General features: G+C 37.7%; 2 protein-coding genes across 2 annotated transcripts in view; one reads left to right on the plus strand and one right to left on the minus strand.

Moving 5' to 3' along the window:
• The window catches only part of LOC127411332 (E3 ubiquitin-protein ligase pellino homolog 2), a 59,091-nt gene extending 46,829 nt beyond the window's left edge, over positions 1–12,262 (plus strand). The window contains exons 4-6 of the mRNA XM_051646845.1: positions 1,151–1,348; positions 1,621–1,809; positions 6,917–12,262. Coding sequence (XP_051502805.1) covers positions 1,151–1,348; positions 1,621–1,809; positions 6,917–7,507 — 978 coding nt within the window. The 3' untranslated portion in view covers positions 7,508–12,262. The remainder of the gene's footprint in view (positions 1–1,150; positions 1,349–1,620; positions 1,810–6,916) is intronic.
• The window catches only part of LOC127411315 (exocyst complex component 5-like), a 327,593-nt gene that overhangs the window by 42,230 nt on the left and 261,031 nt on the right, over positions 1–24,332 (minus strand). The window lies entirely within an intron of this gene.

The following is a 24,332-nucleotide window of genomic DNA, read 5'->3' on the forward strand; positions in this document are numbered from 1 at the left end:
TTTCCGATTTAATTGTATGCATGCATGTATCCAAGTCAAGTCATTTTTATTTGTGTAGCGCCTTTCACAACACACATCGTTTCAAAGCAGCTTTACAGGAAATTAAACTATAAAGTGTTAGAGTCATCATTGTGTAGTTTGATAAAGTACGATTGTGAATTGTTTAAAAATAAGTAATAATAATTGTATTTATAACCCCAGTGAGTAAGCCGAAGGCAAATGTGTCAAGGAACACAAAACTCCATAAGATGTTTGTTAATGGAGAAAAATAACCTTGGGTGAAACCAGGCTCACTGTGGGGGCCAGTTTGATTAAATTGCCTCTGATTAAACAACATGAATATAATGCCAATATTAGTTATTTGTGTGCAGTGCAAGTCATGGTTTAAAATGATAAAACTAAGTAAGTGTTAAGGGTCAGTGTTTAAACAAAGATTTTATATGAACTGTAAGATTAATGACTAATGTCTGGAATAAATGCCACGTTGGAAAAAATGTAATGGTTTATTTTGGATGAGGCAAGTCCCTTATTTTGAGCTGGTTTTTCCAAAGCAGGTGCCTTGTTTCTCTTGTGAGATCTGGTCACACTGCAACTGGTATATCACCCAGCCTTAGCACAGAGTACTGTCATTTTAAAAAGAATGTTAGAACAACCAGTTTCCATTTGGATAGGAAGCTGCGGAACGCTGATACCGGAACAAAAAAAAATTACTGTTTCTGCTCGGAACAAATTGAAATGGAAATACATTTCTTTTTATTCCCTATTTTAAAATGAGAAACCTTCATGCCAAGTGTGAAAATTTGCCCTGCAAATAAACTGATGACCATCAATAAAACCAGATTTGTCAGATGGCATGCACTGAATTTTGTATTTTCTCAAGGATTGAAGAAACTTTGCGTTAAAACCTACAGTATGTGGATAGCTGATGTAGAAAAATTGTGCTGCTTTGCGCCATTTTCACATGTCATACTCTTTTACATATTGAGGTTTGCAATTTGGCATTGTTTGTGTTATTTAACAGCATGCCTTAGGTAATGTCCATAGAGTACACTGTTGTAAATAACATGCAATATGGTTTTTAATTTGTCAGACAGTTGGTAGCATTTTGTGGTCGTAAGCAGCAGATGGAAAACTTTATTTTATGTCTTAGATTGGACGATCGACGGAGGGCCCCATTGACTTTGTGGTGACGGACACGGTGTCAGGGAGCGGGGAGAGCGAGGAAACGCCAATCACTCAAAGCACCATCTCCCGCTTTGCCTGCCGCGTGGTGTGTGAACGTAACCCACCCTACACAGCACGCATCTACGCCGCAGGCTTTGATTCTTCCAAAAATATATTCCTCGGAGTAGGTGTTTTATTGCCTGTTCTTGCTATGGAAATATGTTTTGGATCCACTTCTTATTAACATGAAAGAAAATGCTTTATTAAGCTTTTATATATAAATATGTATATGCTGTCTGGGGAAGTATCCACTTCTGCTGATCCATTGGAACTGTCTAAATTAACCTGGTAAATAAAGGTGTGTCCATCCTACTGGAATTAATCACTCATTTGTACCTAAAAAGAGAGTGCAGTACATACATTTATTGTTTGTATAGTAATTATGTTTCCCTGTAGGAGAAAGCAGCTAAATGGAAGAATCCGGATGGTCACATGGATGGGCTGACAACCAATGGTGTGCTAGTCATGCACCCACGGGGCGGGTTCACCAAGGAGTCCAAACCCGGTGTGTGGAGGGAGATATCAGTGTGTGGAGATGTTTACACGCTGAGAGATACACGATCTGCTCAAACTCGAGGCAAACTGGTTAGTAATTCAGCAGCGGCTGCTCAATTTAGTGTAGAATATAGCCACTTTTCTGTTTTATTGTACATTTCAAGCTCAATTTTAATTGTGTGGCCATGAAAATAGTTAACCAACAAATGAAGAGCCAAACAGGTTTCGACCCTTCCCCTGCTGGTCCATTCTGGTATGAAACTCCCAACTTTCATAAGCCAGTCATTCCCATTCTCAGGGTTCTTGTGTTACCTCTATCTAGTGGTTTGATCATGTTTAATGTGGAATGTAAATGTTGCAAATTTTATAAAATAAGGTGAATGTGGATAAAGTGACATAGGACATTTAAGCTTGATCCCCATTGTATCCATATTTATTTCCTTAAATGATTATAAATCATTACTAAACTAATCTTTGGGGAGTAAACAATTAAAAGGATAGTTCACCCAAAAATGAAAATGATCTCATCATTTACTCACCCTCATGTCATCCCAGATGTGTATGACTTTCATCTGTAGAACACAAATTAAGATTTTAAGAAGAATATCTCAGCTCTCTTGGTCCACACAGTGCAAGTCAATAGGGACCAGAACTTTGAAGCTCCAAAAAGCACATAAACCAGCATTAAAGTAATCCATAAAACTTCAGTGGTTTAATCCATGTCTTTAGAAGCGATATGATGGGTGTGGGTGAGAAACAGATCCAATATTTAAGTCCTTTTTTTTTTATTTTTTTTTTTTTTTTATATACAGTAAATCTCGACATAAGCTGTCTCCTTGGCAATCATGATTTCAAGCTCGATTATATTTCCCAGCGCCATCTAGCACACTGCGAACTCTACTAGTAAGTGTAATCAAGCTTGAAATCATGATCTTTCCTGTAGACTGCAATTGCAAGATGTACAGTGAAAAAGGGTTTACATTTTGGTCTGTTCTCACCCAAAACAGATTAGATCACTTCAGAAAACATGGATTAAACCACTTATGGGTAACTTTTATGCTGCCTTTGTGTTTTTTGGATCTTCAAAGTTTTGGACCCTGTTGACCAAAGTTTCAATATTCTCCTAAAAGTCTTCGTTTTCAGCAGAAGACAGAAAGTCATACACATCTGGGATGGTATGAGGGTGAGTAAATGATGAGACTTTTAATTTTGGGGTGAACTATGCCTTTATCTTTTTGAGATTTTAAATTGATGGTTTTATTTTAGGATGTGTGGCAGAGCTCATTTCATGACCACTGGTGGGAAAAGCAATGGTAAAAAAATGACAGAAATTTGAGGTAAATCTTGTTAAGGTTATAAAAAAAAAAAAAAAGTATAAGTTAACAATGTTATGATGTGAAAGTAAGAAAATTAAAATTAATTTGAAATACTTTGTGGATATTTTCTAGAGAATCATTTTTCCTCTGTCCCACTTTACTAGTACTGCTTAAAAAAAAAATCTGGGCTTTGGTCAAAAGAGGGTCTTCAAAGGTTTTACTTCTCAGTATTGAATATTTCTTCATTTTTGCTTTTGACAAAGGTAGAAGACATCCTAAGCTATCTTCAAAGGTATAATGTTAGGTTATGTGGTGTTTAGATCATAATTCAAAGTGTCAAGAATTGTAAAATTTCCAAAAGTGTCCCACTTTGCCCATATTCACCCTAGTATATCGAAAACTATCATTTTTATTTTAGTTCGTTTTGGAGTTATGGAAGTATTTTAGTTTTTTTCAATAATTTCTAGGGGTGTAACAATATATTGTGTATCGCAGTGTATAGTGGTTCAAAAAATGATGTGTCGTGGAGACTGGACGGTTTTTTCCTTTTTTTTTTTTTTTTTTTTTTTTTTTTTTTTTTGTCTTCTCTCCTATATGCATGACGCGCAATGTCCTACGTCACACGGTGACGTGAACAGAGTTGCTTCATAGCACACTAGGAGCTTTTGCCAGAAAGGTGTTGAATGAGTGTGGCTGAAACTGACATGGAAATAGAGGATGCCCCATCCTCTTAAGTCGGATGTATGGCAACATTTTGGTTTTCCTGTTACACTACTGCTCGAACAAAAGATTACAGATAAAACAAGAACTATATGTAAATACTGTAAAGAAATATATACACATCTTCCAATACGTCCAATATGATGCTGCATGTGCAACATCACTACTACGACAAACTCTGTGAGCAGCATATGACAAAGAGAGTGATCAAAGGCCAGACATCTTTGCAAAGTAGTTTTACAGCCCTGTTGTCGCATTAATGTGCAAGAGCACAAGAAATAACCAGATGCATAGGCGGTTTTATGGCAAAGGACATGAGGCCATTTTCTGTGGTCGGCAATGACTGATTCCGCCTAATTTGTTTCAAGACTTTGTCCGTTTTATCTTTTTAAAGTTTAGTTTGTTACTTCAGTTGTTCTATTAAGAAGATAATTTCAGTTATTTTAGTTAACAAAAATGATTTTAGTTTGTTTTCGTTAACTTTAATAACACTGTTCTGGTGAATGTTCAAAATACTCAAATATCACATTACGGAAGTAAAATTAGTTGCAATACAGAGTACAGTTTCATGTTGAGTTAAAGCAGTGAAGTCTGTGTTGTCCCAATGCAATATATCTTGCTTTTAAAGCATGTGAATGAGCGGAATGCTTTTTTGCTTCACTTTTGTTGTGAATAGACCTTTCACCAGCAATTTGTTATACTTTCATTTAGTTCTTCTGTAAGTACTGTACTATGTCACTTTGCATTGTAGTGTTTGCTACATGACAGGGTAACCAGGAAATTAAATATATCTTGATATTGATCAGATTATAATAAACTGAACAAAATAAGCAAAAAAAAAAAATAATTGTGTGTTATATACTGTTGTGCTCAAAAGTTTGCATACCTTGGCAGAAATTGTGAAATTTTGGCATTGATTTTGAAAATTGGGCTGATCATGCAAAAAATCATGTATTTTATTTAAGGATAGTGATCATATGAAGCCATTTTATTATCACATATTTGTTTGGCTCCTTTAAGTCATACTGATAACAGAAATCACCCAAATGGCCCTGATCAAAAGTTTACATACCCTTGAAAGTTTGGCCTTGTTACAGACACACAAGGTGACGCACACAGGTTTAAATGGCAATTAAAGTTTAATTTCCCACACCTGTGGCTTTTAAAATTGCAGTTAGTGTCTGTGTATAAATAGTCAATGAGTTTGTTAGCTCTCACGTGGATGCACTGAGCAGGCTAGATACTGAGCCATGGGGAGCAGAAAAGAACTGTCAAAAGACCTGCGTAACAAGGTAATGGAAATTTATAAAGATGGAAAAGGATATAAAAAGATATCCAAAGCCTTGAAAATGCCAGTCAGTACTGTTCAATCACTTATTAAGAAGTGGAAAATTTGGGGATCTCTTGATACCAAGCCAAGGTCATGTAGACCAAGAAAGATTTCAGCCACAACTGTCGGAAGAATTGTTCGGGATACAAAGAAAAACCCACAGGTAACCTCAGGAGAAATACAGGCTGCTCTGGAAAAAGACGGTGTGTTTGTTTCAAGGAGCACAATACGACGATACTTGAACAAAAATGAGATGCATGGTCGAGTCGCCAGAAAGAAGCCTTTACTGTGCCAATGCCACAAAAAAGCCCAGTTACAATATGCCCGACAACACCTTGACACGCCTCGCAGCTTCTGGCACACTGTAATTTGGAGTGACTAGACCAAAATAGAGCTTTATGGTCACAACCATAAGCGCTATGTTTGGAGAGGGGTCAACAAGGCCTATAGTGAAAAGAATACCATCCCCACTGTGAAGCATGGTGGTGGCTCACTGATGTTTTGGGGGGGTGTGAGCTCTAAAGGCACGGGGAATCTTGTGATAATTGATGGCAAGATGAATGCAGCATGTTATCAGAAAATATTGGCAGACAATTTGCATTCTTCTGCACGAAAGCTGTGCATGGGACGCTCTTGGACTTTCCAGCACAACAGTGACCCTAAGCACAAGGCCAAGTTGACCCTCCAGTGGTTACAGCAGAAAAAGGTGAAGGTTCTGGAGTAGCCATCACAGTCTCCTGACCTTAATATCATCGAGCCACTCTGGGGAGATCTCAAACGTGTGGTTCATGCAAGACGACCAAAGACTTTGCATGACCTGGAGGCATTTTGCCAAGACGAATGGGCAGCTTTACCACCTGCAAGAATTTGGGGCCACATAGACAACTATTACGATAAACTTTGAAGATTGATTGATTGATTGAAAAGACTGCACGCTGTCATTGATGCTAAAAGGGGCAATACACAGTATTAAGATCTAAGGGTATGCAGACTTTTGAACAGGGGTCATTTCATTTTTTTTCTTTGTTGCCATGTTTTGTTTTATGATTGTGCCATTCTGTTATAACCTACAGTTGAATATGAATCCCATAAGAAATAAAAGAAATGTGTTTTGCCTGCTCACTCATGTTTTCTTTAAAAATGGTACATATATTGCCAGTTCTCCAAGGGTATGCAAACTTTTGAGCACAGCTGTGTATATATATATGTTTGCTGTGTGTGTTTTGGAAAAGTTCATACAATTTTATTTTGTCTGAAGAAAGCTTCATCCTCTCATTTGGAAAGAGGGAAGCTAAAGTCAGTGTGTTTTCAGAATGTCTGACACCTTAAAAAAAAAAAAAAAAAAAAAAGAGAGAGGGGAAGGAGTGGGTTCTGACCCCTAGGTGATTCAGAGGAATGTGCTCTGTAAGCCTGTAGTGTTTGCACCTCTAGCTCCATCTGGAGGTAGAAAATGGTTCTGCACATTGTTGAAAATACCCTAGTTAAAAGACAAGCTAAATACAAATGTACACAAGTTGAGGGAGACATAAGTCTTTCTGTTTTTCTAGCCAAAGGGTAGCATTTAATAGATTTGCTAAGTAAAATAACATTTGGATTTGTTTCCATTTAACAATGAAAATGTGTGGCGTTAGTATTTTTATTATGTAGAAATAGTTTCATTAAAGCAATAAGGTACTTGAGTCTGTTACATTGTGAATATAGTCACCAACAACGGCATGACTGTATTTGCATTACAGAATGGCTTTGTATTTTTTTTTATTTAAAAAAAACAAAACAAAATGATCATCTGTAATGAATGCATTGTCCTCAGATGTTTTTGTGTGCTGTTCAGGTGGAGAGCGAGAGTAACGTACTGCAGGATGGGTCTCTGGTTGACCTGTGTGGAGCCACACTGCTCTGGCGCACAGCTGATGGGCTTTTCCACACCCCCACTCAGAAGCACCTGGAGGCCTTGCGGCAGGAGCTGAATGCAGCCCGGCCTCAATGTCCCGTGGGCCTCAACACCCTGGCGTTTCCCAGCATGCAGCGCTGTAGCCGTGCCCTGACCAGCGGCCCCTCTCAGGAGGACAAGCAGCCCTGGGTCTACCTGGCCTGTGGCCACGTTCACGGCTACCACGACTGGGGCCACCGCTCCGAACGAGACCCCAATGCTCAGAGGGAGTGTCCCATGTGTAGAGCTGTCGGCCCCTACGTACCACTCTGGCTTGGGTGTGAACCAGCCTTTTATGTGGACACGGGTGCACCAACACATGCCTTCGTACCCTGTGGCCACGTGTGCTCTGAAAAGTCAGCCCGCTATTGGGCGGAAATTCCTTTACCGCACGGTACCCACGCTTTCCATGCCGCATGCCCGTTTTGTGCAACCCAACTCAATCTGACACAAAAGTGGGCCAAGTTGATCTTTCAGGGACCTGTTGACTGAGGCTGAGAGTGTAGGTGACGCCCAAGCTGAACAAGTGGACACTGGATTGTTACGTAATTGAAAGTCCATTATACTGAAGGAGGATTGAAAGAGGTTGTGACTTACAACCGATTCATACCGCAAGCTGTGAAGCTGCCCTTGAAATGCTTATACTGGAGAGCAGGGTTTTGCTCCGATGATGTTGTCAAAGTTGCCTTTGCGATTGACATGAGTTGTCCTTCATGATTTGCAGACAATGAGTTGTTTTTTTTTTGTTTTTGTTTTTTTTCTTCCTTTCCACAAAGTTCACACCAGCATTACCACATTACTCAGGATATTTTCTGATGCATTTGTAAAAGAGATACTTAATGGCTGCTTCATCCAGCTCTTGCTGATCTACTTTCCTGTGAGTAACACTGTGCTGGAAGGTCTCCAGGAACAGGACGTGAACATCCCTGCTTTAAGTTTTAAAAGGCGACCATTTCAATGTGTACTGTGTGGGAACTCCCAAAGGTCTGAATCGGGTATCACAAATTCCACAAGGGGCTTCAAGTAAGGATCCATTAATGGTTAGAGTATTAATGTGGGAACTGCAATACTAAAATGGATGTTTCCAAAGATTAAAATCCTGTTGTGATTTATGGCATGAAGAGCTATCAACATCTATCCACAGTTTTGTGGAACTAACCCCTGTGGATTATTTCTTTTCCAATGGATTGTGCATTATGAAATTAGGTCTGTGAATTCTAATTAGATCAGTGAATTCTAATAGTTTTGTTTTAGTCTTCCATGTTCACTATGGAGCCTCTTAGAGGACAGGGAGGGAATTTACTTTCTGATGTAGTTATGTAATAGTTTGCATTCCCTAACAATAATTTTTGCATTCAGTACTTGAACACATAAAAAATGAGTAATTGGTTACTTGAAATTAAGAATTTAATTCAACCTTTTAACCTGTGTTTCTTATAAAAAATTAGCACTATGCATAAATGACATCTAGAAGCAAAAATGCTAAAACACAAACTTACAGTCCCAGTCTTTTGAAGCAATACAATCACTTTAAACCATGACGGAACTGACTTTTGGGGTGAATCATTCCTTTACAGGTGTCACGCATCCACAGTGGCACCAATTCATCTTTGCATCTTTGTTGCACAGAGTAGTGATTTTGGTGTGAACTAGTCCTTTAAGGTGTAATGTCAAAAAAGCAGTTTAATTGTTGCCCACAACAGGCAAAAGCAGAAAGGAAAATCAAATTTGCATTATTTGAGTGGTGTTTTTACTAGTCGAATATTTAAAGCTGAATGAGTACTCTATTAATCGATTACTTGTGCACATCCCTAGTTTTACTACAGTTTGACCTGGTATTTGTAGTACAACCATAACCACAAAATTTACAAAGGTTTTACTACAGTAACCATGACTGTTGTAACCATGTCTGAAAACTTGGTTTTAAATACCATACATGTACAACAAATTAAACATGGTGTTAGTATTGTAAAACTGTATTAACCATGTTCTTTTAGATGAATGGGTGGTTTTATTTTTTAATTTTCATAGTTTTGGTTTTCCTGTGGGTTTAATACAAATATAATGGTTAAAATATGGTTCCAGCAGTAAAACCATGGTAAATTGTCATTAGGGATAGACAATGATATTGTGAGGGAACGCAAAACTTATTGTGAGAGAGCAAACTTATTGTGAGGAATGTAAGTTATTGCGAGTAAATGCAAACTATTTTGATGGAACGCAAAACTATTTAAGAAATTAACTTCCCTCCCTGTCCTCTTAGGGGTTCAGTACTTAAACTACTTTACTGATCCCTAAAAGTATTTGGAAACTAACACTTTTTTTTTTTTTTTTTGCTCTGTACATGGCCGATTGATGTTATATCTTTAAGGTTTAAGTGCAAATTCTAAGCTTTGATGTAAGGGTATTTTTATTTGTACCAGGTTATCCGGTAACAGGATTAACAAAGGATGTTCCAAATACTTTTGGAGTGGGTTAGAAAGCTTGTAACTGGAAAATAGTTCCTGATATTATTTAATACTTATTGAAAAGATTGTCCCATATATTTTTTGGTACTATTCATTGCAAGCCACATGGTGATGGTGTATAATCAGAGCTGATGTGAAATTTTTTTACTTTTCCAAATGTGCAGTATGATTTAGATTTGAAATCAAACATGTTAACTTGATGGTGTGGAAGTCTTAGGCTTAAAGGGATAGTTCACCCAAAAAAGAAAATTCTCTTATGATTTACTCACCCTCTGGCATTTCAGATGTGTATGACTTTCTTTCTTTTGCAGAACACAAATTAAGATTTTTAAAAGAATATGTCAGCTCTGTAGGTCCTCTTCAATAGGTGCCAAAATTTTGAAGTTCCAAAATCCACAAAGTGAGCATAAAAGTAATCCATACGACTCCAGTGGTTAAATCCATGTGTTCAGACATATGACAGGTGTGGGTGAGAAACGGATCAATATTTAAGTCATAAATTCTTCTCCCTGCCCAGTAGGGGCCGATATGCACAAATAATGTGAATCACCAAAAGCAGCAGGAGAATGTGAATGTAAAGTGGAGATCGACTGAACAGGGATGAATATCGCTTCAGAAGATATGGATTTAACTATAACTACCAGAGTCGTCTGGAGTACTTTTATGTTGCCCTTATGTGAATTTTGGCACCCATTCACTTGCATTGTATGGACCAAAAGAGCTGAGAAGGTCTTCAAAAATCTTTGTTTGTGTTCAGCAGAAGAAAGTCATGCACATCTGGGATGGCATGAGAGAATTTTCATTTTTGGGTGAACTAACCATACTTCATTTTCTGTGTTCATGCACGGTTGAGCGCTCAGCCTCTCTACGTTTATTTTTTTGATTGCAAACCAAAACAAACACGTTTGACGCATGCACACTATAACTGCTTTGTGATACTCTTTTAGCACACACCAGACGCATGCGCTGGCAACGTACAAAGATGCGGACTGTCCACGTTTTTAGAAAAACAAGGCTGCATGCGGACAGTCTATGATTACTGTCCTGATGACGAAATTTGCATTCCGCACCCCGTGCGCAAGTCACACTGGCATGTGGAAGACCGAGGTATACTTTAGCCTTCACAGGAGGTCTGAGAGACAGTGATCACTCTGTAACCGTAACTGATGTCACTTAATTTGTCATTGGCAGAAATTCCTCATACTTCAGCTTGTTCGTTCAACTCCTGGTTGGTCATGGAGGTGTTTTTATAAGCTTATGAGATTTAAGAAACTTTTATTCCACTATTTTCCTAGTTTATACAGAGACAGATTCTCATGTCTAATGACATTTTTTGCTGGGGTGTTAAGATATTTTAGGCATATTGAAGGGGTATTTTTGTAACGACTATCACATTTGCTTTTTACTCACTGAAAAGGTATTTTAACCCATGTACAGTTGTTTTCTAAACAGATCTACTAATATATTTATTCAATTATGAACTCTGTGGTAGGGTGTTTGAATGTATGAACCCCAACAACATCATCTTGTCAGCTGGTTTCGAAATACATTTGCCTGGATTCTTTACACTGTCAGTTGGAAGCAGTCGTATTTATTTTGATTTCCGTTTCAAGTCTTTGATCTCACTTCTGGTTATACTTGTTTCCACAAATTGACCCAAGATCCTTACTTCCTACCACACTCTTCCTACCACATACATGTCCATGTATTTGTTAGACTTGAGTGTTAAAGAAACATTGAAATGTTGTGTCACTATGGATTTCATTGTACATGAAAGTTCTGTTTTGTATTATTGTATTAATTTGGATGTACAGGCAGTTCTCATGATGTACAGTGTTCAATGGTCCTTAAAGATGCCACATAGTTATTTTAATTCATTTAGCAGATTTGTTTTTACATTCTACTCCCTTTTTAGATGTAGGCCAATATATCATTTGGGAAATCGTCACACCAAAAGTGAAATAAATTGGTGGGCAGTATATTTCCTAAAGCAATGCTACTGTCTGTTAACGATGTTGCTTGTATGAGGGTCTTCCATGTGTTAACTCAAAAAATGGTAAAAAGGATTTAATGAAAAGGCCTCTTATTTATTGTTTCTGTCATTTCAACAGTGAGATTCCTTTCATTTCCAGGGAAGTCAATTGAGCAAAATGGGCGCAATAAAAACTACACTACAGTGCTTTGGTGTTTTGATGGAACAGAGGAGCTTTAGAACACCAATACAACAATGTTTCTTTCTGACATTTGTTATACAACTAAAGATGACTTTCTCCTGCAGTCATGACAATTCAGTATATTTGAAGAACAGTGTCCTGCACCCAGGCAAACAATCTTATTGTCTTTTTAGTTTTTGTAAAACCCATACAAGCATTGTTCTTTCCTAGTGTTTCTTAAGAATTTGTCTTTTACATAAACTTCCTCTTTAACCAGAATAAGCCCAGCTCTCAAATACAGTCAAGTCTAGAGGGCTCAGTCTGACTGCATCATTCACTGTGGAACTATACAGTTGCTCTCAGTTTGATTCAGGTATTAAACTTGAATGAATAAAGTTTCATGAACTTTTTAAATAAATGATCTCATAAATGGACATGTTTCTTCCTGCAAAGTGTTTGCCATGCATTTTAAGTTGCCTATTTGTCTATCTATAGACATCCTCACCACTGTATCATTCCTCTGGTGATGTCGAAGGAACTTGATCTTCACTGTTAGGTCTTGGAAACACATCTGTACACTTACCACAGGAGTCGTGTACAATGAATAAAGTAGAAAAAGAAAATTAGATGTGTTTTCTTATTTTTCCATTGAAACATCTGAAAAAAGCATCTGACTTTTAAGGAACATTCCAGGGTATTTTCAACAGACAATTTCGACTTGTATCTCATTTTGTAAAGAAGGGGAAACCTGTTTACAGTAACAATGGAAACTAGCACATTGTTTTGAAAGTATTACCATAAAAAGCTGTTGTAAGCTGCTACTTGCCCCCATAGATTTTCTTTGAGAAACTTCTGACATCCCCTGGACCAACGCTGAAACACGATCAATGGGGTCCAACCGAAATAATCGAGGAAAGATAACATTTGAAATAAGCTGCGTGAAAAAAAAATATCAGACGTTCAGAAATGGGACAGTAACATTTAGGGATGAATAAAATGGTAAAATCACAACGAGGATACAGAAAAACAAAGCATTGTGACTGTCTCAATATGAAGATGTTTTTTCCCCCGTCGAAGTTACTGTGTGTAATAACTACTGGCGGCCGCAAGGGTGTGCTGTTATCATATTTAACAGAAACAAATATTCCACAATGACTCTTCAAAACTTTTTCCAGAGTCAAAGTTATGCATGCAGATACATCAAAGAATGTGTTTGATGATAACTGAAAGAATAATTATAAAAAAATGATTGTTTATTTTTTTATTATTATTATTATTTTTTACTATTATAAAATATGTATTGCCAGTTAAGTTTATTAACACATTAACATAGGCTACTTCTGCTTCTGTTAATGATAATTCATCTCAGAAGGGAATGGAACTGTTGTCATTCTCATATAATTATTACCTTTTAAACCTTTGCTGTTTGTGCAAAACAAGCAAATTGCATTTACAATGCATGATATGCAAACAATAATTGCATTATTATTATTATTATTACTATTATTTTTTTATTGTTTTAATTATTATACACAATCCTTTTCTAGCTCTCTCTTGAAACTTGGCATTGTAATACAGATATAGTTGGCTCTTGTGTGACGAATTGCTTGTGATGTTCCTCATTTGTCACTTTGGATAAAAGCATTTGCTCTGATTAAATGTAAATACAGGTAACACAAAAGATTTTTTTGAAAACTGTAAAACAAAATGATTTTGAGACCATTTTAACTAGACTTACACTTAAAGGTATAGTTCATCCAAAATGAAAATTCTCTTATCATTTACTCACCCTCATGCCATCCCAGACATGAATGACTTTCTTTCTTCATCTGAACAAAAACAAAGAATTTTAGAAGAATATTTCAGCTCTGTTGGTCCTCACAATGCAAGTGAATGGTGACTCAGAACTCAGTAGGTCCAAAAGGCAGCACAAAAGTAATCCATACGACTCCAATGACTTAATCCATATCTTCAGAAGTGATATAAGTGTGGGTGAGAAACAAATCAATATTTAAGTCCCTTTTTACTATAAATCTCCACCTTTGACCAGCCCCAACCAGTAAGTGGCTGAATGTGAAAGTCTCTTCCACACCAGAATGTGGAAGTGAAAGTGAAAGTGTAGATTTACAATAAAAAAAGGACTTAAATATTGATCTGTTTCTCACTCACACCTATTATATCACTTCTAAAGACATGGATGCAACCACTGGAGTCTTATGGATTACTTTAATTTACATTTATGCATTTGGCAGACACTTTTATCCAAAGCAACTTACACTTATTACAGGGACAATCCCCCTGGAGCAACCTGGAGTTAAGTGCCTTGCTCAAGGACACAATGGTGGTGGCTGTGGGCATTGAACCTACAACCTTTTGCTTACCAGTTCAGTGCTTTAGTCCACTACGCCACCACCACTCTCAGGCAGCATAAAAGGCACTTTGCATTGTGAGGACCAACAGAGCTGAAATATTCTTCTGAAAATCTTTGTTTGTGTTCTGCAGAAGAAAGAATGTCATACACATCTGGGATGTAATGAGGGTGAGTAAATAATGAGAGAATTTTCATTTTTGGGTGAACTATCCCTTTAATTGAAGTTTTCAGAGAGATCTCACCAAAACGGCATTATAATAATGGCTTTAATACAGGTCTACGCAATTGAACATCTGTAGCCTTGCACAATTCCTGTGCACCACTTACTATGCATGTGAAAAATGGCACTAAAATCACAGTGCGAAAGGGCGTTGAATAATGGCAAGCGCATTATCCATCAAACAGTGATGACATATTCGTCCCTTTATACACGCTCTCTCTACAAATAAGGGCATATAAAAGGATTTAGATTTTGAGCATGCCATTTAGCTGCTTTGAAAAGGAAGATCAGTGGGATGCCATGACTGCTAATTAACATTTCCTCCTGTAGATGCTTGAGAGATGGGATGTGTGTGTCGGTCCCACTCAATGCTGCCTTTCCAAATGACAGTCATCGTAGTAAAGGTGACAGAAAGCTCGTTGGGAAATCTCTGCTTGGCTTGCCCTCATTTAAGAGGGTTTATTAAAAATGACATAATGTCTGCATTTGTGATGAAGCTTATGGCTTGTCTTCTGTGGATCCTGTGTAATGTTGCTGAATTCTCAGAGTATGATGTAATATTATATGACTGATATAATATTATACACAATAATATATAATATCAGACATTACACAGAGGATATAATAAGCCCAAATATAACTGTGCACTTTGCTCTGTCATTATTTGAACTATGCGAGCATAAGGCAATATTAAAGAGATAGTTCATCCAAAAATGATAATTCTGTTATTATGTACTTGTCCTGATGTTCTAAGGGTGAGTAAATTACACTGACATAACTACTATGAAAACTTTTTTTTTTTTTTTTTGCACAGTGGATTACAAGATACTATCCAATGATGGATGGTATAAGATATGCATACATGCACCAAAAACCACTATAGATGTAATATGGAAGGCTTAGTAGTAGCAAGGGGATATCTTATGATGTGTGCTCAGAGTCTTTTATGTAGTGTCTGTTAGCTATTTCCCACAGATTGCCTGCCAGCTCGGAAAGTAAACTCTGAGGGATCAAAGCCTGCAGAAAAGCGAGATATGTCACCTCCAATCAGCAATGTCAAGATATACAGGCTGACATCAAACCAAAATATGAGTACTGAATCTTTAGGAATGCAAGTTTTTTTCCCCCCAATATTTCAAACAACATTAGGTTTCTTTAATCTAATGTTCAGAACAAACAGAACATACACTGCATGCCACTTCAGATGAAAGCTAAAATGTTCCCTGTGAACAGTGAACACCAATCCATTTATTATGAAAAATGGTCACACTTTACATGACAGTGCTCAAGTTATGGTGTAATAACACAAGTAGGTTAATAGTACCAATAAACAACGCACTTTATGTAGGCCTAATTATTTACATATTTCATGTAATATGTGCAACATGGACACTAACGTGTTACTAAAGCACCTTTTCAGTTATAGACAGCTGGCGAGAGGAGAGATTTAACTGAGAGTTAATTGAGAGATATAACTGCCCTTTCGGCACACTTCACATGATCAGCCCTGACCACATGTGGTCTTCAGGAGAGCAGCAAAATATCCAAAGAAATGCTAATGGGATTTCTATCATAATTTGAGAACCAAACAAATCACCGATTCTAAATGGATTCAAACAAGAATCTGAATCTTCATACAGTGCATCCGGAAAGTATTCACAGCGCTTCACTTTTTCCACATTTTGTTATGTTACAGCCTTATTCCAAAATGGATTAAATTCATTATTTTCCTCAATTCTACAAACAATACCCCATAATGACAACGTGAAAGAAGTTTGTTTGAAATCTTTGCAATTTTAATAAAAAACGAAAAAAAATCACATATACATAAGTATTCACAGCCTTTGCCATGACACTCAAAATTGAGCTCAGGTGCATCCTGTTTCCACTGATCATCCTTGAGAAGTTTCTACAACTTGATTTGAGTCCACCTGTGATAAATCCAGTTGATTGGACATGATTTGGAAAGGCACACACCTGTCTATATAAGGTCCCACAGTTAACAGTGCATGTCAGAGCACAAACCAAGCCATGAAGTCCAAGGAATTGTCTGTAGACCTCCGAGACAGGATTGTATCGAGGCACAGATCTGGGGAAGGGTACAGAAAATTTCTGCAGCATTGAAGGTCCCAATGAGCACAGTGGCCTCCATCATCCGTAAATGGAAGAAGTTTGGAACCACCAGGACTCTACCTAGAGCTGGCCGCCTGGCCAAACTGAGCGATCGGGGGAGAAGGGCCTTAATCAGGGAGGTGACAAAGAACCCGATGGTCACTCTGACAGAGCTCCAGCATTTCTCTGTGGAGAGAGGAGAACCTTCCAGAAGAACAACCATCTCTGCAGCACTCCGCCAATCAGGCCTGTATGGTAGAGTGGCCAGACGGAAGCCACTCCTCAGTAAAAGGCACATGACAGCCGCCTGGAGTTTGCCAAAAGGCACCTGAAGGACTCTCGGACCATGAGAAACAAAGATTGAACTCTTTGGCCTGAATGGCAAGCATCATGTCTGGAGGAAACCAGGCACCGCTCATCACCTGGCCAATACCATCCCTACAGTGAAGCATGGTGGTGGCAGCATCATGCTGTGGGGATGTTTTTCAGCGGCAGGAACTGGGAGACTAGTCAGGATCGAGGGAAAGATGAATGCAGCAATGTACAGAGACATCCTTGTTGAAAACCTGCTCTGGACCTCAGACTGGGGCGAAGGTTCATCTTCCAACAGGACAACGACCCTAAGCACACAGCCAAGATAACAAAGGAGTGGCTCTGGGACAACTCTGTGAATGTCCTTGAGTGGCCCAGGCAGAGCCCAGACTTGAACCCGATTGAACATCTCTGGAGAGAGCTGAAAATGGCTGTGCACCGACGCTCCCCATCCAACCTGATGGAGCTTGAGAGGTCCTGCAAAGAAGAATGTGAGAAACTGCCCAAAAATAGGTGTGCCAAGCTTGTAGCATCATATTCCAAAAGACTTGAGGCTGTAATTGGTGCCAAAGGTGCTTCAACAAAGTATTGCACAAAGGCTGTGAATATTTATGTACGTGTGTGTGTGTGTGTGTTTTTTTTTTTATTTTTATTTTTTTTATTTCAAACAAACTTCTTTCATGTTGTCATTATGGGGTATTGTTTGTAGAATTGAGGAAAATAATGAATTTAATCCATTTTGGAATAAGGCTGTAACATAACAAAATGTGGAAAAAGTGAAGCGCTGTGAATACTTTCCAGATGCACTGTATGATACTGGATAAACTGAATTCTTTCGACTTTCACTAATACAGTAAGATCCTCAAAGGAATCTTATTTGATCACATTAGGTTCCAAATCATAGAAATTGGAATAGCGTTCCTTAAGGATTTTTTAGTTTGCGGGTATCTTTGCAAGGATGTTATTGAATGGGAAACACAATTAGGGGACGTTCACACCAAGGTGTTTTTTGTTTGTTTGATGTAAACATGCACTAGAACAGTGGTTCTCAACCAAGGGGGGCAGGGATAACCGCAAATCCCCTTCCAGGGAGGGCTTCAAGATGACTTTAAATTATTTAAATAAGATGTAATAATCTAAATTGCTATGTCTAAAAGTGCAAAAAGCTGCCAAAAAATCAGGATGTAGGCTACAAAATGTAAACTGACATTATATTTATTGTTTTAATTCATTAGCTCCCTTCAACAACTGTTAAAAACATAATTTTTTTTAAACCTCTGGAATCACAAACTGAATCAAGAGAAATTCTTTTAAAGTAATAGTTCACACAAAAATGATAATTCTCTCACCATTTACTCACCCTTACGTTGTCTCAAACTCGTACGACTTTATCCCGCGGGACACTAGCAAAGACCTTTTTGATGAAGATATGAGGTGTTTTTGTCCATACAATGCAAGTGAATGGTGACCAAATTTTCAAGCTCCAAAAAGGACATAAAGGCAGCATAAAGGTAATCCATAAGACTCCAGTGGATTAATCAATGTCTACCAAAGCGATCCAGTTGATTTTGGATGAGAACAGACCAAAATGTAACTACTATTTCACTATAAATTTTGACATCAGCAGTCTCCATGGCAATCATGATTTTCAAGCTCAATTACACTTCCTAGCACCATCTATTGCTCTGCGCATGCGTCAAGCACTAGGAAGTGAAATCAAGCTTGAAATCATGATCTGCCAACTGACTGCAATTGCAAGATGCACAGTGAAAAAGGAGTTATATTTTGGTCTGTTTTGATCTGCATGGCGAAAAGTTGGCAACCCTATCCAGACACCTGTTTTCAGGTCTATTCGTGGCGCTGCATCAAGCTTTTTTATTTAGTGCAAGGACGGCGTTCGGTGTGATTGCCCCTAACTCCTGCGGGAGAAACATGTCTAAGCACTAAGAAGTCTCTCCTTTTTCCTTGTCCAAAGACCTGGTGAACTGGCAAGGCCTTATATGCCACAGGTGGCTTGAAGCTGGACGCCAAGTTATCAATAGGACACTCTCGTTCGGCGGTATTGGTGCACGTTATATGTACCTCTTTCCCCTGCGTGAAACCCCGCGAGATGATATGCAGATCATCGCCTGTAAATAAGAGATAGTAAACACACACACACACACACCATGACGTACGTTTGTTTCCCCCGCGTACCTAATTTAGTATACTTGGCAGTCGGTTTTAATCTCCCGGCAAACTGAAGCGGTAGGGGATCGTGGCAAGTGTTGGATGCATGTTATTAATTCCTCGCTATTTCTGTCTAGCGCAATTAGTCACTGTTTGCCGCTGAAAATGTCCCATTAATTATCTACGGCCTGGAAGTGGAGTTGCTCGTGGCTACTGTCTGAAGATTTTGGTGCGGTGGGGAGAGGTCCACATTCACTGTCCTCACAGACATTCACCTCTGAAAATGGGAGACGAGTTTGAAACGTCTCTTTAATTGCTCTTTTACGCATAATCTTTGCCTCGGTATGAAAGAACAGCGTGAGCCTGCTCAGTTTGCCTTCTGTTGTCATCGCAGATTGTTTACGAGCACCCGAAGGCCTCAAACTGGGGATGCACTGCTGTTTTAATCAAAACCGTTTGATAGCATACATGACGTCAAATGAAACAGCTATACACAATAAAAATGTCTGTATATGACATAAGCTGTAACGTTATTTGAAGAGGACAGAAAACAATAATGGCAGGCTATATATATATATATATATATATATATATATATATATATATATATATGAGAGACTGTTTAGTCACACTTTGTACTCCAGGTTTATTGTTGAATGTGAATTTCCTTAAAGTCTCAGCTACAAAAAGCTATTTTTTGGCCCTGGTTGACATGATATGGGCTAATTTGTCATGGGATCCTGCTGTTTACTGACACTGATTTGAGAAGAAATTTGAAATACTAATAGCCTATTCTAAAGTAAAAAAAAAAAGCCTTTAACAAAATATATTTAATGTTATAGGCAAATGAATGGTTTTTCAGCAACATATACTATTAAACAATAACTATTAAACAATTATGGAGCACAACTCAAAACACCAGGTGTAAAAGGTAGACGAACATACAAAAATATCAAACCACTGTTTTGGGCGACAAAAAATTAATTAGAAATTTACAATTACGGCATTTAAAACACATGTGACAACTAGTCCCAATATCAATGGGTAGATTGCTTCTGAAACTGTAATTGTAATCATTAAAGGCATAGTTCACCCAAACTTAAAATTCTCTCATTTACTCACCATCATGCCATTCCAGGTGTGTATAACTTTCTTCTGCTGAACAACAATAAACTTTTTTAGAAGAATATCTCAGCTCTGTAGGTCCATACAATGCAAGTGAATGGTGACCAGAACTTTGAAGCTCCCAAAAGGACATAAAGGCAACATAAAAGCAATCCATGCCACTTCAGTGGTTTAATCCATGCCTCCAGAAGCAATATGATAGGTGTGAGTGAGAAACAGATCAATATTTAAGTCTTTTATTACTGTAAATTATCCTCCCTGCCCACTAGGTGGCAATATACATGATGAATGTAAATCGGCAAATACAAAAAAGAAGAATGTGAAAGTGGAGATTTATAGTAAAAAAAAAAAAAAGAAGTGTTCCTCACCCACACCTATCATATCGCTTAAGAAGACGGATTCAACCACTGGAGTCGGATAGATAAGATTACTTTTATGCTGCCTTTATGTGCTTTTTGGACCCTAAAGTTCTAGCCACCAATGACTTGCATAGAATGGACCTATAAGAGCTGAGATATTCTTCTAAAAATCTTCATTTGTGTTCTGCAGAAGAAAAAAGTCATACACATCTGGGATGGCATGAGGGTGAGTAAATGCTGAGAGAATTTTCATTTCAGGGTGAACTACTCCTTTAATGCATTTTTTTATTTTTTATTATTTATTTTTTTTGGTAATCAATAATCTAATTATTTTGGATTTATATTGGATTAGTTATTGCATGTTTGAGTGTATTAAAGGAATAGTTCACCCAAAAATTAAAATTAGCTGATAATTTACTCACCCTCAGGCCATCCAAGATGTATATGACCTTCTTTCTTCATCAGAACAAGATTTAAGATTTTTAGGAAAGTATCCCAGATTTTTAGCTTCATCCAATGCAAGTGAATGGACACCGATTTTTGATGGTCCAAAAAGCACACTTAGTCAGCATCAAAGTAATCCACATGACTCCCACCGATCAAGTAATGTCTTCTAAAGTGAATCGATATGTTTGCTAAAAACCTGACCATTTTACATAAAAAGTACCAATTTACACTCTTTACACACTTTCATTAAGGATTAGTATCCATTACCACCCAACACTGAAAGTGATATGAATATAAACTCTCTCTCTCTCTCTCTCTCTCTCTCTCTCTCTATATGTATATGTATATATATTAACCATCATGAAAAGCTTATTGCAAAAAATATGATGATATTGGTATTTTAGTTCGAAGGATAGAATTCACTGAAAAAAGAGTTTTGAATTAGGTGTTTGAAACCAGCAAACAAAAGCACTGCTTCAGAAAAAATACATTTGTACAGAAGCCCTGAAACGCAAGGTGGAAGAAAAAAAAATGACGGTGAAAAAAAAAAAAATAGTGTCTCAGTTCCTTCCTGAGCCTGTCTTAAAAAATTTTCTCTCTTCCTAATTTCTTTTTCTCTTCAAAATTTTTTTCCTCTCTCTTCCAAAAAGTGTTTTTTTTTCTCTTAAAAAAAAAAAAGAAAAAAAAGAGGTTTTTTTCTCTTTTTGAAGAGAGAGAAAAAAATGTTTGGAAGAGAGAAAAGTTTTTTTTTTCACCGTTATTTTTTTCCCCACCTTGCAGTTCAGGGCTTCTGTACATTTGCAATAGCTTTTGAAAAGTAGCAAATAAAATTGCAATGGTGCACAATTTTAAATATTCATCAAGTAGCCTAAGTTGCTTAAAAACCTGCACTGCAAATGTCCTTACTTTTTGTACAATTCCAAAAAAACAACAACAAAAAATTAAAAAATAAAACAATCACAACCTCCATTTATGTGTACTCTTCAAACTAGGGCTAATACACAAACACATCACAAGCATGTTCCCCCTCCTCTTTTCGTCTCTCTAATTTGCAGCTCTATGGCAGCAGTGGCACTCTCAGCTCCGCAAGAGGACAAATGACTTTAATTACAGAGTAATTGCCGAGCGTTGTGTTAATTAAATCTTGATCAGTTTAAGTAACTGGATTGCTCCCACATCGAGCCCATGCTGTGATGTGCTGTCACACTCTCCCTCACACACATCCTCTGTCTCACACACGCACACCCATACACACTTCTTGAATCTGGTATGTTTCTGAAACACATAGCTAAAATCCTGTTTTTAAAATGTTTTATTCTGTCCTTTCTTGAAGTCGTAACAACTTAATTTAGTTTTTCTGGTTGGGTTCCATTACGTATTCAAATTTTTCACACTCCAAACCACTTGCATTTGTCCAATTTGACCAATTTTATTTACCATATTTACTTTTTAGACTATATTTAATAAGAAACATTTCTAAATTGAATGTGTTCTCAAAAATCTTACTTATTCTTCCTGCTGATTCTTTCTGCTTCAATATCGAAACTTTCTCAGCACCAGTTCCCAGTTGCAACAAACATGTTAAGTTAAGAAAACTCTTAGGCCACATCCACACTAATATGTTTTTGGCATAAAATGCATTCATTTTGCTACATTTACACCCCTCATCCATTCTGGAATACATCTTGCTCCACCAAAAACGTAGACTTTCGAAAATGCTCTAGTAGCACATAGTTTTGAAAGAAATGACGTTAGGAAACAGAAAATTTGATACGTTTTCCACCTGAAAACATATTAGTGTGGCCTTAATTATGATTGTGAGGTTATTATCACGGTAGGGTTTTCATAACGTTAGGGGTTTGGTTGTAACTGGCTGCAGGTCATTTGCGAAAATGCCATAACAAACATGATAGAAGTAGAATCAAGAGAGTGGCATCTACTGCAATTTTAGATACATGCATTATCTTTAGGTTCCTGTTGCTTTGGCTAAATTGAATCCTCTTATTTTAATTGGCCTCCATTAGGTGTTCTGCTCAAGGCAATTCCAAGCAAGCCTCGCTTTTGTTGTTTCCTATACCCCAGGCCCCATCGCAAAATATTAATCACAATTGTCCTAATCTCTGGGATTTTAATTGTAGTGCTTTGTAAACCGCATGGAGGTAAACAGAAGACAAAGGTGGCCTAAATCTATCTTGAATAGTCAGTTGATGTGCAAGAGCCGCCTTTATGTTGTGCATTGGTTGTTAAGAATCTGAGATCCCAATAAACTGTATATCATTACATGCTTGTCTCAGAGATTGTGAAAAGCTTGTCTGATAGAGCTGTATATTAATAAATAGGGTACACTGCTAATACACAGGGTTCACTACATGAGAGAAATATTGCATTTACTAGAGCAATTAATCTGTTTCACACTGAATCCTTTCATTGCTCTGTATATTTGTGTAGTTAACACAGAGGATCATGGGATTTTTTCTACAGATTTTAAAGGGCTTTATTGAAAATCCACTTGTTTGCTAGGCTCTTGGGTTTAGATTAAAACAGACTGTCAGTGTACAGTAATAAGCAACAGGCTGTTGGCTGAAACATATTGCAATGAGTGGCAGATTTATCTGCGATTTAGGAAAACCTAATCCAGTTTTCACTGATGCATTGTGTGATTGAATTTATGCACTGATGTCAATATGTGATGCGTTACTATTTAGCACATTAGATTTACTCTTAAAATGCTGTGATTTTCTGGTGTCATCCCTGCACCAGCTGTAGCAGCAGGCACATCTCACTAAAAAAAGAATTGGTTTAAAATACATAATATATACACATACACATTTGTGGAAACCTACCATTTTCTTAAAGGAATATTCCAGGTTCAATACAAGTTAAGCTCAATCGACAGCATTTGTGGCATAATGTTGATTACCAAAAATTTTTTATTTTGACTTGCCCTTCTTTTCTTTAAAAAAATCAAAAATCAGGGGGCCTGGGTATCTCAGCAAGTAAAGACACTGACTACCACACCTGGAGTTGCAAGTTTGAATCCAGGGCGTGCTGAGTGACTCCAGCGAGGTTTCCTAAGCAGCCATTTGGCCCGGTTGCTAGGGTGGGTAGAGTCACGTTGGATTAACCTCCTCGTGGTTGCTATAATGTGGTTTGCTCGGTGGGGCACGTGGTGAGTTGTGTGTGGATGCCGCTGAGAATAGCGTGAAGCCTCCACACACGCTAGGTCTCCGCGGTAACGCTCTCAACAAGCCACACAATAAGATGCACGGATTGACGGTCACAGACGCGGAGGCAACTGAGATTCATCCTCCGCCACCCGGATTGAGTCACCACACCACCACGAGGACTTAGAGCGCATTGGGAATTGGGCATTCCAAATTGGGGAGAAAAGGGGAGAAAATCCCCCCCCCCCCCAAAAAAAAAAAAAAGCAAGACATAAACAATATGTGTGTTAACATGATTTTAGTGTGATAAAATCACTTTCTCACCTTTTCTGTTTAAAGTTATTGCTAATTTTACAATTTAGTTGCCATGGCGATGTAATGTCAAGTTTTAACAGAAGAATTAAAGTAAGTGGTTCT

This window comes from Myxocyprinus asiaticus, chromosome 20 (genome assembly GCF_019703515.2).
Source record: "Myxocyprinus asiaticus isolate MX2 ecotype Aquarium Trade chromosome 20, UBuf_Myxa_2, whole genome shotgun sequence".
NCBI lineage: Eukaryota > Metazoa > Chordata > Actinopteri > Cypriniformes > Catostomidae > Myxocyprinus > Myxocyprinus asiaticus.